This window comes from Hypanus sabinus, chromosome 3, assembly GCF_030144855.1.
Source record: "Hypanus sabinus isolate sHypSab1 chromosome 3, sHypSab1.hap1, whole genome shotgun sequence".
NCBI classification, from domain to species: Eukaryota; Metazoa; Chordata; class Chondrichthyes; order Myliobatiformes; family Dasyatidae; genus Hypanus; species Hypanus sabinus.
In genome coordinates, this window is record NC_082708.1 from 187,292,873 (window position 1) to 187,310,053 (window position 17,181).

The following is a 17,181-nucleotide window of genomic DNA, read 5'->3' on the forward strand; positions in this document are numbered from 1 at the left end:
AGAAGGGCCTGTTACTATGCTAAATCTCTAAATTTAAAAAAATTAAAACAAAAGACAAAGGCTTAAGGAGAGTTGAATTAGATATAAAGGGGATTTCAGAGGTAATTTTTTTTACACAGGGAGTGATTGATATCTGGAAGGCACTGTCGGAGAAGGTGGTGAAATCAGATACAATTGCTACTTGTAGGAGACACATTTAGACAGACATTTGAATAAGCACAGTTCAGCAGAATACAGGCTTAAGGTAAATGGGATTGGTGTAGGTGGACAGAAAGAGTGACATGTATGTGGTGGGCGGACAAGCGCATATCCGTGATCTACAAATCTGTGACTCTCTAGTTTCATGGCACATGAGTTCATATTTTATTGGAAGTATCAAACAAAAACCCATAATCTGGAAATAGTCAGTAGGTCAGGCAGTATCTGTGAGAAGGAAGCTGAAGGAAACATTTCAGGTTGAAGAGCCTTGTGCAGAGGTCTCTGCACCACAGACATTTCTGGGAAGTGACTTCACATATGTGATGAACAGAAGTTAATGAAAAATACAAAAACACTGCATCAGGCGAAAAATTAAGATCTTGATGGTGTATTGGCAGAGTGGAGTCATTAGCATTGGAGTGAACATATGTTGCTTGACGTTATGCTGATCACGAAACGAGCAAAAATCTGTATCACAACAAACTGAAAATTGAAGGTAATAGTGTGTAAAGAGGGTTTCTTTTTGTTAACTAGCAGGAATGCTAATTTACTGATAACGAGAATGGTATTCCTTTGTAAACCAAATGGGGATTAATGTTCTTTCTTCTGAGTCTGTAAGCTTTTGTTGACGGGCTTTTGGGCAGATCGGCACGAGGGGGTCGAGAGAGAGGACGCAATGCTCTAAGCTGGGCGAGGATCGGACCCCAAAGGGGGGGTCCGAGGCCGGGAGATTCTCCAAGGAGGGGGGGGGAATGAAGCTAGATGTGCTTGGTTGACCTCTCGGAGGGTCCTGAGCTGTTTGGAGAGTCGAGGAGTTCAGAGGGTCCTGAGCTGCGAGTCGAGGAGTTCGGAGGGGATCGAATGGTGGCCAGAAGACTTCAGTAATTGAGCTCCAACGGCTGTGCACGAAGTGGTTTGGACTTTGATAAGTTTGGCGCCTTTTCTTTAATTTTCTCTTCATATATACTGTATCGCTATTAATCACTTAGTTATAGTAACCTTTATAAATTGTACTCATTTAATCGCATATGATGTACTGTCTGTTTTTGGGCGAGGCGGGGACATCACACAGCATCCACACCAGCTGATTACCCAGTTTGGCGGGGCCGAAGGCTGCTCCCCCTAGACGAGAATGAGCTGAGCGAGCCTGAGGCGACCCGGGGGTTAGAAGTGAATATTCAGCAGGATGGATGCAGTAATTTAAGAAAAGGCACAGCATTAAATTTTTAAAGCTTCTGCTGATTACGAAAACCTAGCGCCAGAACAAATCTACAACGCTGATTGTTTTTATATCTTATATAATGGTATTAAATTTTTAAGGCATCACTGATGAAAATCTAACACCAGAGCAAGATTAAAATGCTGATTGTTTTTATACCTTACATAAAACCTAAAAAAAGTTAAAAAGTGCTGTAACTTTTTAATGAAAACACAACATCATAGGTGGAGACTGAAAGCCGGCCATTGTTGTTGTTCAACAGATGTTTCAGGTATTCTCCAGATGCTGCTCTGCTGCTTTCGTTACCCTGCACACCTTCTCTCTTACCACCATTCAGGGCCCCAAACAGTCCTTCCAGGTGAGGCAACACTTCACCTGTGAGTCTGTTGGGGTCATCTATTGCATCCGGTGCTCCTGGTGCGGCCTCCTCTGCATCGGCGAGACCCAACGCAAATTGGGGGACCGCTTTGTCGAGCACCTCCGCTCCGTCCGCCACAACAGACAGGATGTCCCGGTTGCCACCCTCCTCAACTCTGCTTCACATTCCCATTCGGATATGTCCATACATGGCCTCCTCTACTGCCATGATGAGGCCAAACTCAAGTTGGAGGAGCAACACCTCATTTACCGTCTGGGTAGTCTCCAGCCCCGTGGTATGAACATCGAATTCTCCAACTTTCGGTAATTCCCTCCCCCTCCCTTCCCACATCCCACTTTCATTCTGCCTCCTCTTCCAGTGGCCTATCACCTCTCTCATGATTCTGCATTCTACTACTACCCATAGTGCTTTCCCCTTACATTCCTTCTTCACCTTTCCTGCCTATCCCCTCCCTGTTTCCCCTCCCCCACCCCTTGATCTTTCCTCTGATTGGTTTTTCACCCTCTCCCCACCTTCTTTATGGGGCCCCTGTCCCCTCCTTCTTCAGTCCTGACAAAGGGTCTTGGCCCGAAATGTTGACTACTAGTTTCCACGGATGCTGTCCGGCCTGCTGAGATATTTAAATTGAAGTTTGACAGGTTCATAGTAAGGATATCAGAGATTATGGGGAGAAGGATATTAGGGTTGGGAAGGTTAAGAAATCTTCATGATGGAATGGTGAAGCAGACTGTATAGGCCAAATGGCCTAATCTATGTCTTATGGTCTTATATACTGAGGCACACTGAAAAATTTATCTTGCATACCATCCATACGGATCATTTCATTACAATAGTACAAGGGAAAATAATAACAAAATGCAGAATAAGGTGTTACATTTACAAAGAAAGTGTGATAAAAAGTGCAAGAGCCATGTCGATGTAAATTGTGAGGTCAAGAGTCCAATTTATCATCCTAAAGAAACATTCAGAAACTGTCCTTGAGCCTGATGGTATGTGCTATCCGACATGTGTATCCCTTGTCCATTGAGAGGGGTTGACGAGAGTATGTCCGGGGTGAGAAATGCGGTTTAAAACTTGACAACATAAGATGTGAGAGAACATATAATTAATGGAAGGAATGCTGAAGCATACCTTCACATTCTCCCTCTCTGAACCTGAAAGGCTTAAAAGCAGTTCTTAGAACAATAGTGCAGAAGAAAGACATTCCTTCCCTGGAGTCTGTGCCAATATTTTGTTTGATTAATCCATTCCTTGCAACAAAACATTTTTTCCCCTTCAGGTAGTTATCAAGTTCTTTCGTAGTCTCATTTGAATCTTACTCCTCCTCCTTTACACGCAGTGTCTTAATGCCCGAATACAAAATTCCCCTCACCCCCCCCACCTTCACATTCTGGCTTCTTCCCCCTTCCTTTCCAGAACTGATGAAGGTTTTGGCCCAAAATGCTGACTGTTTATTTCTCTCCATAGACGCTGCCTGACCTGCTGAGTTCCTCCAGCATTTTGTGTATGTTGTTCAATGCCTGAAGACTTTGTTCTTTTTTTCACCACTGTCTCTTTTTCCATTGTCTAAATCTCTGTCTCATGTTTTTACAACTAATAAAAGCATGTTTTCTTCTGTCTGGGCCCCTCAAAAGTTTAAATGTCTCCATCCTATCACTTCTCTGTGGAGAAGCTTTAGGGAGCGCAGTATCTCCAGTCCATCCACGTAAATCAAGTCTTTCAATGCCAGGCACAAGAGATTCTGCAGGTGCTGGAAATCCAGAGTAGCACACACCAAATGTTGGGGGAAACTCAGCAGATCAGGTAGCATCCATGGAGAGGAATAAGCAGTCAACATTTTGGGGTCCTGATGAAGGGTCTCAGCCTGAAATATTGACTGTTTATTTACCTTCATAGATGTTGCCTGACTTGCTAGTATTTTGTGTGTGTCACTGAGACCATCTTAAAAAGTCTTGTCAGCACCCCTCTAAGGTTTTCACTGACCTAAGATCAGGTGGCCAATTTTAGGTGAACAGTGGTGCTATCCAATGGATTCATACTTACCAGCGGGATTATTATATGGTTTATTATGGTCACATGTTCTGAGGTACAATGAAAACCTTTGTTTTGCATACAGATCAGTTCATCACAACAGTGCATTGAGGTAGTACAAGAAAATGAAAGAGCGTAGAATCAGAATGAGTATTATTATCACTGACATACAGTACTGTGTAAAGGTCTTAGGCACATATACAGTATATATAGCTAGGGTGCCTTTTGCACAGTATTGTTGTAATTTTATGTATTGCACTGTACTGCTACCATGAGAAAAACAAATCCCATGACAAATGTGAGTGTTGATAAACCTGATTTTGATCTGGGCCTCTATTGTGGACTGAGAGTCAGGGAGAGGGGAGTGAGCAGGAAACACCAGAGAGACATTCTGTAGTGATCAATAAACCAATTGTTTGGAATCAAATGACCTTGCCTGGTGTCTCAGGGCTGTGGGTATCTGTGAAATATGTTTTATGCGGCTGCAGTACAATGCAGCACTTTAAAAAATTATGAGTTACAAAAATCAGAAATATAAAAAACAACTGAGTGGTGCAAAAAGAGAGCACAGTAGTGAGGTGGTGGTGTTCTTGGGTTCACGGGCTGTTCAGAAGGATCATGGCGGAGGGGAAGAAGTGTTTACAAAGCACATTTTATCTTTTACACATTGGTTGTTTGTCAGTCTTTCTGTGGAGCTTTTCAGTGATTCTGCTGTTCTTCTTTGTTTTCCTATGAATGCCTGCAAGAAGATGAATCACAAGGGAGTGTATGGTGATTATGTGTACTTTGGTAATACATTTACTTTGAACTTTGAACATGTCAGGTTTCTATATCTCCTCTCTGACGTTTGTAAAGAGAAGAGGACACGTCCTGCATAGTGAGGGTCCTTCACAATGGATGTTGCCTTCTTGAGGCATGCCCTCAAATGTAAAGGAACACAAGTTATAACTGCTTCATCTACCGGTACTCACTGTATTTGCCTTTCCAAATTGTTTCTTCCTCCACTTCAATCCTTGCCCCACAAACGTTAGCATAACCTTCACACAAAGTAAGCCTGATGCCAATCCGCAGCTGACACAGTAAGAGGCACCAGGTGCAGAACTTCTCTTTAGAACAGGGATGAGGATGAATTTCTTCAGCCAAAAGCTGGTGTATCTGTGGAATTCATTTCCACAGGTGGCAGTGGAGGCCAAATCATTGGGTATATTTGAAGCAAAATTTTTGATTAGTAAGGGTAATAAAGATTACAGGGAAAAGGCAGGAAAATGTGGTTGACAGCGATAATAAATCAGTCATGATGGAATGGTGGATTCAATTCAATAGACTGTATGGCCTAATTCTGCTCCAATGTCAACCCCATAGGTGTGGTTAAGGTTTGGAATTTTTGGGCTGGCATCGACTGGACAATGTAGAAGTGATTCAGTATTTTTCCTGAAGTGGAAACTTTTTGTGTTGACACCATATGGAGGGAAAGAAATGTTCTCAGTTTCTCAAAATTAACCGCATCTTAATGGACACAACCATAATCTGGGAGTGACGCATATACGAAATTACTTAAAAGAGAATTTTTTTTCTTAGCTCAACAGAAGTAGACGACATGATCCGAAAATCCACCAATCTCCTGATGACTAGGACCTTAAGCAACTGTTTACAAAATGTCATCAAGAAACAGCATGTGGGTCTTACTGAGGTGAGTCTTCCTGCACCCCCCTTCATTGTCTGGATTTAACAGGTAGGTAGAGCATCATGGTGATTAAAACATCAATGGAGACCATTCCACCCTATCTCTGTGCCCAGGTACTCCAGCCAAATCTACTCACAATCTTTGACATCTCTGGGCCTGTACTCAATGGAATTCAGAAGAATAGGTGGGGGGGGGGGGATCTCAGTGAAACAAAGAATGTTGAAAGGCCTCGATAGAGTGGATGTGAATATATCATAGGGGACCCTAGAACCAGAGGGCACAGTCTCAGAATAGAGGGACATCCATTTGGAATGGAGATGAGGAGGAATTTCTTCAGCCAGAAAGTTGTGAATCTGTGCGATTTGGGCGACTGTGGAGATCAAGTCAATAGGTATACTGAAGGTAGAGTTTGACAGATTCTTAATTATTCAGGACATGAAGGAAAATGTGAATGTAACCCTCAGGTTCTGTTGCCTGCATAAGTCTGGGGAAGACAATCTCTGGCCCCACCAAACATATGAGATCCTGTTTGTGTGGATGGTGCGTGATGTGTTCCCGTTACAAATCAGTACCACAAAATAACAGACAGTACACCATATGCAATTAAACAACTTAGCTTTATAATTCTTAAGTTGACTAAAGGGTTAGTAAAGTAAAACAAAAAGAAAAGGAGCAGGCCAGGCTGTATCTATAGGGAGAAGCACTGTCGACGTTTCGGGCCGAGACCCTTGAGTCCTGACGAAGGGTCTCCCTATAGATGCTGCCTGGCCTGCTGTGTTCCACCAGCATTTTGTGTGTGCTGCTTGAATTTCTAGCATTTGCAGATTTCCTTATGTTTGCAAAAAGAAAAGGGCCCATTTTTATGAAATACTCTAATGTGCACAAGTTGAAGCTCACGGTTTCCCTTCTGCTGGTCCTCCATCGATTTCCCTGGGCTTCATTGACTCCTGGTGCACTCCAAGTGCACTCCTTTATGGTGTCTATGGCCTCTCCTTTTAGGCATCTTCTCTCCCCATCTCCGCCAAACAAAAGACCCAGATCACCTAGTTCTCAGGCACACAACAAGAGAAAGCACTCCTTTCTTTGGATGGCACATATTTCAAAGCCCTTGTTATCTCTAGCCATAACTCAAACACTGCTGCTACAGAAAGACCATTACATTAGCAGTGAAACCTTTCCCGGGGGTTACATGAAGAAGGCTGGAGATTGGGGCTGAGAGAGAAATAGAACAGACTCAATGGGCCAAAATGGCCTAATTCTGTTCCTATGTTCTATAATCCTATGGTCTCATCAGCTAACTTATATGTAATACTTTTGACCCAAGACTATTAATATATTGATGCTAAAGAGCATATCTTATGAAGTTGGGGTGGGTTTGAGCCAGGGATTTGCTATTTGGAGCAGTGGAGGATGAGAGGTGACTTGTTAGAGGGGTATAAAATGATAGGAGGCATAGATTGAGTGGTAAAGGATTATAGATTACAGGGAGATGGCTGACGAATGGGGTTGAAGCAAATCAACAAATGATGAGGGGCGCAGATCGAGAGTGGTCAGCCAGAGACCTTCACGTAGGCCGGAAGTGGCTAATGTAAGGGGGCATCATTTTAAGGTGATTGTTCTTTATACAAAGAGTGGTGGGTGCATGGAACACCCTGCCTGTGGTAGAGGCAGATACGTTAGGGACATTTAAGAAACTCTCAGATAGGCACATCACTGATCGAGAAATTAACGGAAGTAATAGTTTGATCTTAGAATATGTTAAAAGGTTGGCACAACATCACGAGTCCAAGGGCCTGTACTGTGCTCTAATGTTTTATGTTCCATGTTCTAATAATGCTGAATAATAATGAATGTTTTTGTTGCATGTCATGCCAACACACCACAGCAAATTCCTAATACATGTATTTAGCAAGTAAGCTGATCTTTGATCCTACTATTGAAGGAAACAAGTTGCGTCAGCCTGTACTGGTCTGTATACATCTACTGGGTGTTCCCTGTGCCATTATGTTTCAGGTTATTGCAGAGTAAATTCTGTCTCAGGGTAGAAAGTTATCAAGTCTCAGGGCAGTTCGGTACCATTGTGGTTACCGTGACACTTTACAGCACCAGCAATCAGCGATCGGGGTTCAGTTGCTGCCACTGTCTGTTAGGCATTTGTACACTTTCAGCGTGACCATGTGGGTTTCCTCCAGGTGTTCTGGTTTCCTCACACGTTCCAAATATGTACAGGTTGACGTTAGTAACCTCTGCTCCAGGAAGAACAGAGCTAGAGTCATTTGTGTTAACAACCAGCACAGTCCGAGGGCAGCCTGCAAGTGTCGCCATGCTTCTGGTGCCAACATTCCTTGTCCACAGCATGCTACCTGTGACCGTGGGAGGAAACCAGAGCACCTGGTCACAGGTAGAACGTACCAATTCCTTTAGACAGTGGCGGGAATTAAACCCCGGTTGCTGGCGCTGTAAAGCGTTTCGCTAACCGTGACGTTGATGTGCCACCCACAAGTATTTGCCAGTCAACATTGACTAAGGCTGTCTCAGTGCTGTGCCTCTGCCTCATTGTGTCAGCCTAGGTTGCCTGCTTGTGTCTGCAGAGAGGGGCAGAGGTGTGGGGGCTGCCACTCTGTCACCACAGCTGACCTCAGCTGGGTGCAGAGCCCAGTCCTCTCACTCTACATCAACATGTTCCCTGGTGTTTCAAGGTGCATATTTGTACAGCACGGCTCTCAGCCACAGAGTCAAAATTACAGTCTTTTTATTTTACCACATGGAGCCCAATTAGCAATTTCACAGCATCGTTGTCATTTCTGTTCACTTAGTTATGACTTCTGATGAGTTTAACGCATTGTTGATAATTCCATTAAAAAATATGCTTAGCAGCCACTTTATTAGCTGCAGGGGTGGAAAGCGGTGTGGTCTTCTGCTGCTGTAGCCCATCTTCATCAGGGTCCAACACGTTGTGCGTTCAGAGATGGTCTTCTGCACACCACTGTTGTGATGCGTGGTTACCGGAGCTACTGTCGTCTTCCTGTCAGCTTGAACCAGTCTGACCATTCTCCTCTGACCTCTCTCATTAACAAGACGTTTTTGCTCACAGAACTGCTGCTCACTGGATATTTTTTTGCTTATTGCACCATACTCTGTAAACTCCGGAGACTGTTGCGCGTGAAAATCCCAGGAGATCAGCAGTTTCTGAGATACTCAAACCTCCCCATCTAATACCGACAATCATTTCATGGTCAAAGTCACTTAGATCACATTTCTTCCCCATTCTGATGTTTGGTCTGAACAGCAACTAAACCTCTTGACCACACGATTGCCTTATTAGTTATTTACATTAAAGAGCAGATGTACCTCATCAAGTGGTCACTGAATATAAATATAAATGACAAAATGTTTTTAATTTCCACTCCAAATTGCTCCAAAGTCCTTTAGGGATGACACATAGTTACAGAGCACAGAAATAAGCCCTTTAATCCTGCTGGTCCATGCCAACCGAGTTTGTCCCATTTGCCTGTGTTGGGCCATGTCCCTCTAAATCTTTCCAATCCATGTACCTGTCCAACTGCCTTTTAAATTCAAAGTTAATTTATTATCAAAGAACATACACATCACCATAAATACAACCCTGAGATTCATTTTCTTATGGACACATTCAACAAATCTTTAGAATAATATCTATAACTGGATCAGTGAAAGACCTCCCACAACTAGGGAGTTCAACCAGAGTGCAGAAGACAATGCACAAAGAAGAAACAATAATAATAAATAAATATGCAATAAATACCGAGAACATGGGATGAAGAGTCTTTGAAAGTGAGTCTATTAGTTGTGGAAACAGTTCAAGTGAAGTTAACTGAAATTATCCCTACTGATTCAAGAGCCTGATAGTTGAGGAATAATAACTGTTCTTGAACCTGGTGGTGTGGGTCCCGAGGCCCCGTACCTTCTTCCTGATGACAGCATTGAGAAGAGAGCCTGGCCTGGGTGGTGGGCTTCCTTGATAACGGACACTGCTTTCTGTGACAGCTCTCCATGTAGATGGGCTCAATGATTTATTGTGAAAGCAGGAACTTCCCGGAAAGGAGACTGTAGTTTAGCAGAGTGCTGCCCATCGAATGAGAGAATGACCTCAACTGCTGTCATGTTGGCAGCTGGATTTGAAAAAGCTTCTTGCTGAAAACAACAATGTTCAGGCTCAAACTATTATCATTGTTGAGGTGATGAAATGCACTGTAAGTGGATCATTGAAGGCCCAACCAAAAGACCATAAAACATAGGAGCAGAATTAGGCTATTTCGCACACTGAGTTTGCTCTGCCACTTGATCATGGTTAATTTATTATCCCTCTCAACTCCATTCTTTTGCATTCTCACCGTAACCTATGATATCCTTACTAACCAAGAACCTATCAACCTTTGCTTTAAATATACCCAATAAACTGGCCTCCACAGCTGTCTGTGGCAATGAATTTCACAGATTCACCACCCTTTGGCTAAAGGAATTCCTTCACATCCCTGATCTGGTTGGACATCCCTCTATTCTGAGGCTGTGTCCTCTGGTCCTAGACTCTCCTTTTCTGTCCATGTCAGATATGTTCCCTCTCAAATTCATGTCATGCTTTAGGAAAATTTTTAATGTATTTCTGTGAGATCTGTTCCGATTTATTTTATTCACTGAAGAATATTTGATCTTCCCTTGTCACCCAGAAATTGGTATAGCAAGCTTTTGATGCATTTCCTCAAAAGTGAAGTCATCCTTTGGTTGAGTAATGAGATGAAAACTGTTCACAGTTGAGTTTATTGTCATATGTACAAGTGTATACAGTATGTGTGCTTAGGTGCAATGAAAAACCTGCTTACAGCAGCATTACGAGCACTTAGCAGCATTTACAAAAAAACATAAATTAATCAAGCATAGTATACCAAATTCAGTGTGGAGACTGCCTCAGACATGATGTAGGAGTGGAGAAGACAGGGAGAAAACTATCCACGAGACTACATGAACATCAACTAGCCTTAAGACACGATCCTCTGACACTTACATGAAGATCAAGAACTACACAAGTTCGTCTGGGAATCTACAAAATTCCTAGCAGAATCAAGGGAAATCTCAGAAGCTTAGTTCTCAACAGAAGACTCTATTAACAAACTTATTGAAATGGAAGCAATAAATGAACCTATGCATTTACAGGATTGTGGACAGCTGAGGAACTAGTGCTTACAACAGCCGATACCCACTGATACGGGCCAGTGGAGATCTGTCAGCTATCCAGTTAGCCATACCCAGTGGAGGCTAACAGCCAGCGTGACAGCCAATCAATCAGGACTATGAGTCGGACCAATATAACTGCAAGCGCTTGGCAGAAACAACACTCAATTGTGCAATGATGATGTCACTTTCACTGGTGACGAAACATTTGTGATTTCATCTCCCGGCTTGGCAAACAAGCCTAAAAACAGGCGGCCAACCCGAGCCTACCAATCATTTCAACTATTCACAATTTTTCAATAAAGAGCGCAATAAGAGCAAACATGAAGTCATTTTAGTGATTAAAAAGTCACAGTGTTGCTCAACTGTAGTGATTAATGTTTTGTCAGTAGTTCAAGAGTCAAATGGTTGAAGGGATGTAGTTCTTCCCACACCACCAGGATCAGGAACAGTTATTACCATCAAACATCAGGCTTCTGAACCAGTGTGGATAGCTTCACTCACCTCAACACTGAACTGATCCCATAACCTATAGACTCACTTTCCAGGAAGAAACTATTCTCCGCATTGGTGAAGAGGTCAAGAATTGGGAGATAAAGTTCAACACATTTACGAGGAGCACTGCGACAAGAAAGCAGCATCCATGATCAAGAACCCCCCACCATCCAGGTCAAGCTCCCTTCTCACTACTACCATTGGGCAGGAGGTAAGGAGCTTTTGGTCCAACACCATCTGGACCAGTTATTACCCTTCAACCATCAGGCTCTTGAACCACTGTGGATAATCTCTGAACACAACCTACAGAACCCCATAATTCATGTCTTTTATATTTATTTATTTATCTACTTCTTAATTATTTGTTTGTTGTATTTCTACATTTTGTGTACATTAGCACATCAGTTGTTTGTCAGTCTTTGTAGTTTTCATTAATTCTATTGTATTGCTTTGTTCCACTGTGAATGGCTGCAAGAAAATGGATCACAGAGTTGTATAAAGTAACATAAGTGTACTTTGATAATAAATTTTCTTTGAATTGTTCTTGACCTTGGTGTTGTGGGACTTAAGGGTTCTGTACCTCCTGCCTGATGGTTGCTGTGAGAAGATGGCCTGGTCCAGATGTTGAGGATCTGAGAAACAAGAAACAAGATGCTGGAATTTGGAGCCAATAAAATTAAGCTGCAGGAAGGAGTCAGTGGGTCAGGCAGCATCACTGGAGGGAAACCAACTGGAGGATTTTACAGCTGCGTGACACTTTAAATGTTTTCTTTTGTGATATATACTATGAATATTTTGATTAAAAATTGAAAATCACATATGTTCAATTTTACTTATTAATTGAGAAGTATAATGAAATACATCATAGTAAAGAAAATCTTTCATATTTCATAATCTTTTAAATTTAGGTGGCATCAGTGTTCAGTGGGCTGGTGGTTTATTAACAATGAGCTACCAGCACTGTTACAATTTGTAATAGTGTTGGAACTTGAAACACTGACGATGTGAATATGTTGAAGTTCTAAAACGTTTCAAAGTAAATGTATGTATATTTAGAAAATTTATGGATTATATTCATTAACACATAATTAATTACAAGGTATTTCACAATTAGATTCACAGATTTCAAAGTTATATTTGCATAATTTTAAAATGTTATTAACATAATTTCAAAATTATATTAACATTATAAAAAAGAAAACCCCAGCTGCACAGCAACAAAGTCTCTGTGCGTGGGAGCATTTCAGTTACTGAGTGGCCATGCACCCGTGCAGCTGAGCGGGAACAGTGATAGGGGGAAATGTATAACTCACTAAGAATGTTTATAATTGCAGTAACTCTAAAATAGCAAGCATTTTGCGGTGAAGATCACATTGGAAACTTACTTTTCTAAATGCTTGCCCCAACTGTATGTTCAATTTTTGCTCCTTCACAAGCACATTCAGATCTGTCTAAGTTCCGACATTTCACACTCTCCCACCTTTTAAAAATATTCTGTTTTTCCTACAGAAAAGAGGATAATCTTGCATTTCTGCATATCGTTCTCCATCTGTCAGGTTTTTGTACACTAACCTGTGAGATTCCTTGCAAAATGCTGTACGTCTTCCTTGGATCCATTGAGGTCAGTACTCTGGCCTCTTCTCCAAGGATTGTCAGCTTGTCGTGGTGGAGAGGCTTGTGAGCTCCTGAATGGAAGGCCACCTGGAGCTTTAGCTCCTGGTGGATCATCCATGGTGGTAAGGTCAAAGGAGAAGTTCCAGACAAAGGGTGATCTGACCAAGACTTCAATTATGGACTTGGCGGAAGATGATGACACATCACAATGGCAGTGAAGGTGGAGGAAGGCTGCAGTGGTGAAGGGTCCCCCAGTCATCTTACATTCCATGTCATTGGACAACTGACCCTGATCTGTCAAGGACTGTGTGGTGGCTGCCTGTACATCAGCCTCCACACATTGAACAAAGTCACACACACGCATTCTCCATTAAAAGAATCCACACTAACATTCCAGATCTCCAGGCCTCCAGTCCTTGTCCCTGGATTTTCAGATTTGCTGATGTCATGCCTCCAATACCCTTGAGGTCTGACCAACACCTTATAAAGCTGCAGTATTATATCCTTGTTTTTATATTCTGGTTGAAATTAATGCTTCCATTGCATTTGACTTCCTGTCCCACAAAGTTAGCCTGCAGAAGAGTTGAACTGTTGACTTCACAAGATCCTTGTAATGATCTTGCACTTTTTCATGTACTTGCGCTACATTTTTTCAGCAACTTTAACACTAGATTCTGCATTGTTATTGTTCTACCTCAGTGCACTGTGTAATGATTTGATCTGTATGCTAGACAAGCTTTTACTGTATCTTGGTACATGTGACAATAATAAACCAATTCCAATACCATTCTTTAGAGAAGTTCGTGTACCAGAGAGCACTTTACCCCAGGGCTATAGTTAATTTTCTTTCAGTTTTAAGGACTCACAAACCAAAGGGGATCGATTCACTCAAAGGGGAGACTACAGATCTGGAAATCTGAGATCCCAAAGCAGACAAGGTGAAGAGGGAATTTTAAAAGCATTCCTTTGAAGTAATGGAGGATTCTTATAGGGAATGACTGTTCCCTCTGGGTGGAGATGAGTGATGGAACAGTCTGTGGTTTCATGACCACAAGGACTGATGGAGCTCAGAATATTCCTTTTTTAAACTTTATCTTTATTTTAGCAATCCAGGGGGGTGTAGGCCCTTCAGGCCCTTTGAGCCAGACCAGCCCAGCAACCCCACAACTCTGATTAACCCTAACCTAATCACGGGACAACTTACAATGACCAATTACCCTAACCGGTACATCTTTGGACTGAGAGAGGAAAGAGCAGCACCCAGAGAAAATCTGCGCTTTCCACGGGGAGGATGTACAGAGACTCCTGACAGAACAGCACTAGAATTGAACCTCAAACTCCAGAATGTCCCAAGCTATAATAGCATCGTGCTAACTGCTATGCTAATGTTGCACCCAAATACCCTTTTGCTGAAGGGTAATTGAAGCAGAGGGTCCTGATACTGATTTTTAAGGATGATTGGGAAATACAAACCTCTGGAGGTGACCACAGTTCAGATTAAGTTCAAAGTAAATTTATTATCAAAGTATATGTATGTTACCATATATAATAGAAAGTGAGTTCACAGGTTGTGAGTTCAGTGATGTGGCAAGTGATTAAACAACCTGATGGTTGAAGGATAATGTTTGTTCCAGAATCTGGTGCTGTGCATCCTGAGTGTCCTGTACTTTCTACCTGATGGCAGCAGTGAGAAGACAGCATGTCCTTGGTGGTGGGGCTTCCTGCTGATGGATGCTGTGACAATGCTCCATTTAGATGTGGGGGGGAGGATTTTTTCCGTGATAGACTGGGGCATATCCACACCCTTTTGTAGGCTTTCCTATTCCAGGGCATTGGTATTTCCATCCCGGGCTGTGATACAGCCAGTCAATACACTCTCCACCACACATCTGTCGAAGTTCATCAAAGTTATAGATGGCTTGCCGAATCTTTGCAAACTTCTAAGTAAGTATGAAGATTCTGATTCTGATTATTTGTTCAGAATCATTTGTTCTTGGTGGCTTCATCCAGTTATTAATGAGGCTTTTTCTTGTTTTCCCTTTTCAGCTTGTACAAATTATCATCAACATGACACACCTGGAGCGGTCCTGCAAGTTCCTGGAGGAATTCATCACCAATATCACCAATGTACCACCAGAGACTGTTCATGCTACCAAACTCTACGGCACAGCAACCTTCAAGGTAACAGTAAGTCTTCATATTAGAAAAAGTTAGTAAGTTGGTAAATTGGTTTATTTTATTTAGCAGTAGAGCGCATACCAGTCCTTCTGGCCCAGGAGCAACCCATCTAGCCTGATCACTGGACAATTTACATTGCCCAATTAGCCTTCTAACCGGAACACCTTTGAAATGTGGGAGAAACTGGAGAACCAGGAGAAAACCCACACATTCATGAAGAGGACATACAAAGTCCTTACAGAAGACGCTGGAATTGAGTTCTGAACTCTGATACCCCGGGCTGTAATAGCTTCGTGCAAATTGTGTGCGCTGCCTTGGTGCCCACATGTACCAGGATACAGTAAAAACTTTGTACTGCCTGCTAGTTTTACAGATCATTTTACCACATCAGTACATCGAGGTAGTACAAGGGGAAACAAATAGAATGCAGAATAGTGTGAAAAGTGCTGATCAGATAGATAGTAAGATGTGAGACCCATGACAAGGTAGATTGTGAGGTCAAGAATCCACCTTATCGATCTACAGTAGATTGGTAGGTAAAGGGAAGGAGTTGCCAGAGGAAGTTGTAGAGATGGATTCGATTGTAGCATTCAAGAGGTATTTAGGCAGGTAGTGTACATGGATAGGAAAAGTATGGGAGAAAGACAGGCAGCTGGGTTTAGCTCAGGATGGCAAGAATATAAGTCCTCAAGAGGACTGGAAAATAAGAGCAAGGATGTAATGCAGAAGCTTTAAAAGGCATCGGTCAGACTAAACTTGGGGCATTGTGAGCAGCTTTGAGCCCATTATCTGAAAAAAAAGATGTACTGGGGAGAGGACGTTCATGAGAATTATTCCAGGAAACAAAGGGTTAATTCATGAGGAACATTTGATGACCCTGGGCCTGTATTCATTGGAGTTTAGAAAAATAAGGGGATCTCATTGAAACCTATCGAACATTGAAAGATCTAGATAGAGTGGATGTGGAGAGGATACTTCCCATACTGGGGGAATCTAGAATCAGAAGACAGAGCCTTAGAATACATGGCCGTCCTGTTAGAACAGAGATGAGGAGGAATTTCTTTAGCGAGTGGGTGGTGAATCTGTGGAATTCATTGCATAAACGGCTGTTGAGGCCAAGTTATTGGGTATATTTAAAGACGAGTTTGATAGGTTTGTGATTAGTCAGGGTGTCATAGGTTACAGGGAGAAGGCAGGAGAATAATCCAGCTGTGGTGAAATGATTGAGCAGAGTCGATGCTCTTATATCTTATGCTGTTACAGTCTAATGGCGCCTTGTCAGCATTGATGTGTTGGGCTGAAAGGCCTGTACAACTATGACTGTAAAAGAGAATTTTATAGGGACTGAGGAGCAAAGGGATACAGAAAGGAAGATTGGATTATTCTACCAAGGACAGGAAGCCATGACTTCTTGCTGTGACGAAGAATTCTAGGTGAATGTTTGAATTCTTGGAGAGGCGGACTGTTTTGTGGCTGGCAGTAAGTTAACAGAATGCGGGGGGCATCTGTTTCTGTACAGGATGCTCGGCACGCTGCAGAGGAAGAGATCTACACCAAGCTCAACCAGAAGATCGACCAATTCCTCCAACTGGCCGACTACGACTGGATGAGATCAGAGTCCAATGGACATGCCAGCGATTACTTAGTTGACCTCATTGCCTTCCTGCGGAGTACGTTTGCCGTGTTCACCCATTTACCTGTGAGTACCAGCTTTTTTTAAAATCTTCTTTTTAAGCCCATCACCCTTACTGGGACAGAGACTGTCAACAGCAGCTGCCAGATAGAAGGTGGCCTCTATTTTCATCACACGGCTTCATACATTTTGAGGAGAAGATCCTTCCTCGGCCAGAAATGAGGTCTTTGGACCGTCTGTTGATCTTTCTGTAGCTCTGGGTTTTTTACGGAACGGGGTTGCTGGTCGCCTACCCAACCCTCCTCTCACAGCCGGTTTGGGACCATCCATGTGGGATTTATTTTGTGTGAAAATGCATTATTCTTTTCTCTCATGATATGGTCAACAGTAACATTTATTGCCAATCTTTAGTTGAGAAAATGGCAGTTTTTCTCCTTGAACTGTAATCATTGTACCTAGAGTAATTCCCACAGCAATAGCTCAGCAGTGCAAAGCTGAATACTAGTGGGAATCAAAGTGCAAATTTCAAAGTAAATTTATTA

The 17,181-nt window shown here is 42.4% G+C and overlaps 1 protein-coding gene across 5 annotated transcripts in view; it reads left to right on the forward strand.

Annotated features, from left to right (window-relative positions):
* LOC132391962 (exocyst complex component 6B-like) overlaps positions 1-17,181 on the forward strand; it is an 845,841-nt gene that overhangs the window by 580,015 nt on the left and 248,645 nt on the right. For all 5 annotated transcript variants that reach the window (XM_059965781.1, XM_059965785.1, XM_059965784.1 and 2 more), the window contains exons 16-18: positions 5,406-5,517; positions 14,875-15,009; positions 16,526-16,705. In XM_059965781.1, coding sequence (XP_059821764.1) covers positions 5,406-5,517; positions 14,875-15,009; positions 16,526-16,705 — 427 coding nt within the window. The remainder of the gene's footprint in view (positions 1-5,405; positions 5,518-14,874; positions 15,010-16,525; positions 16,706-17,181) is intronic.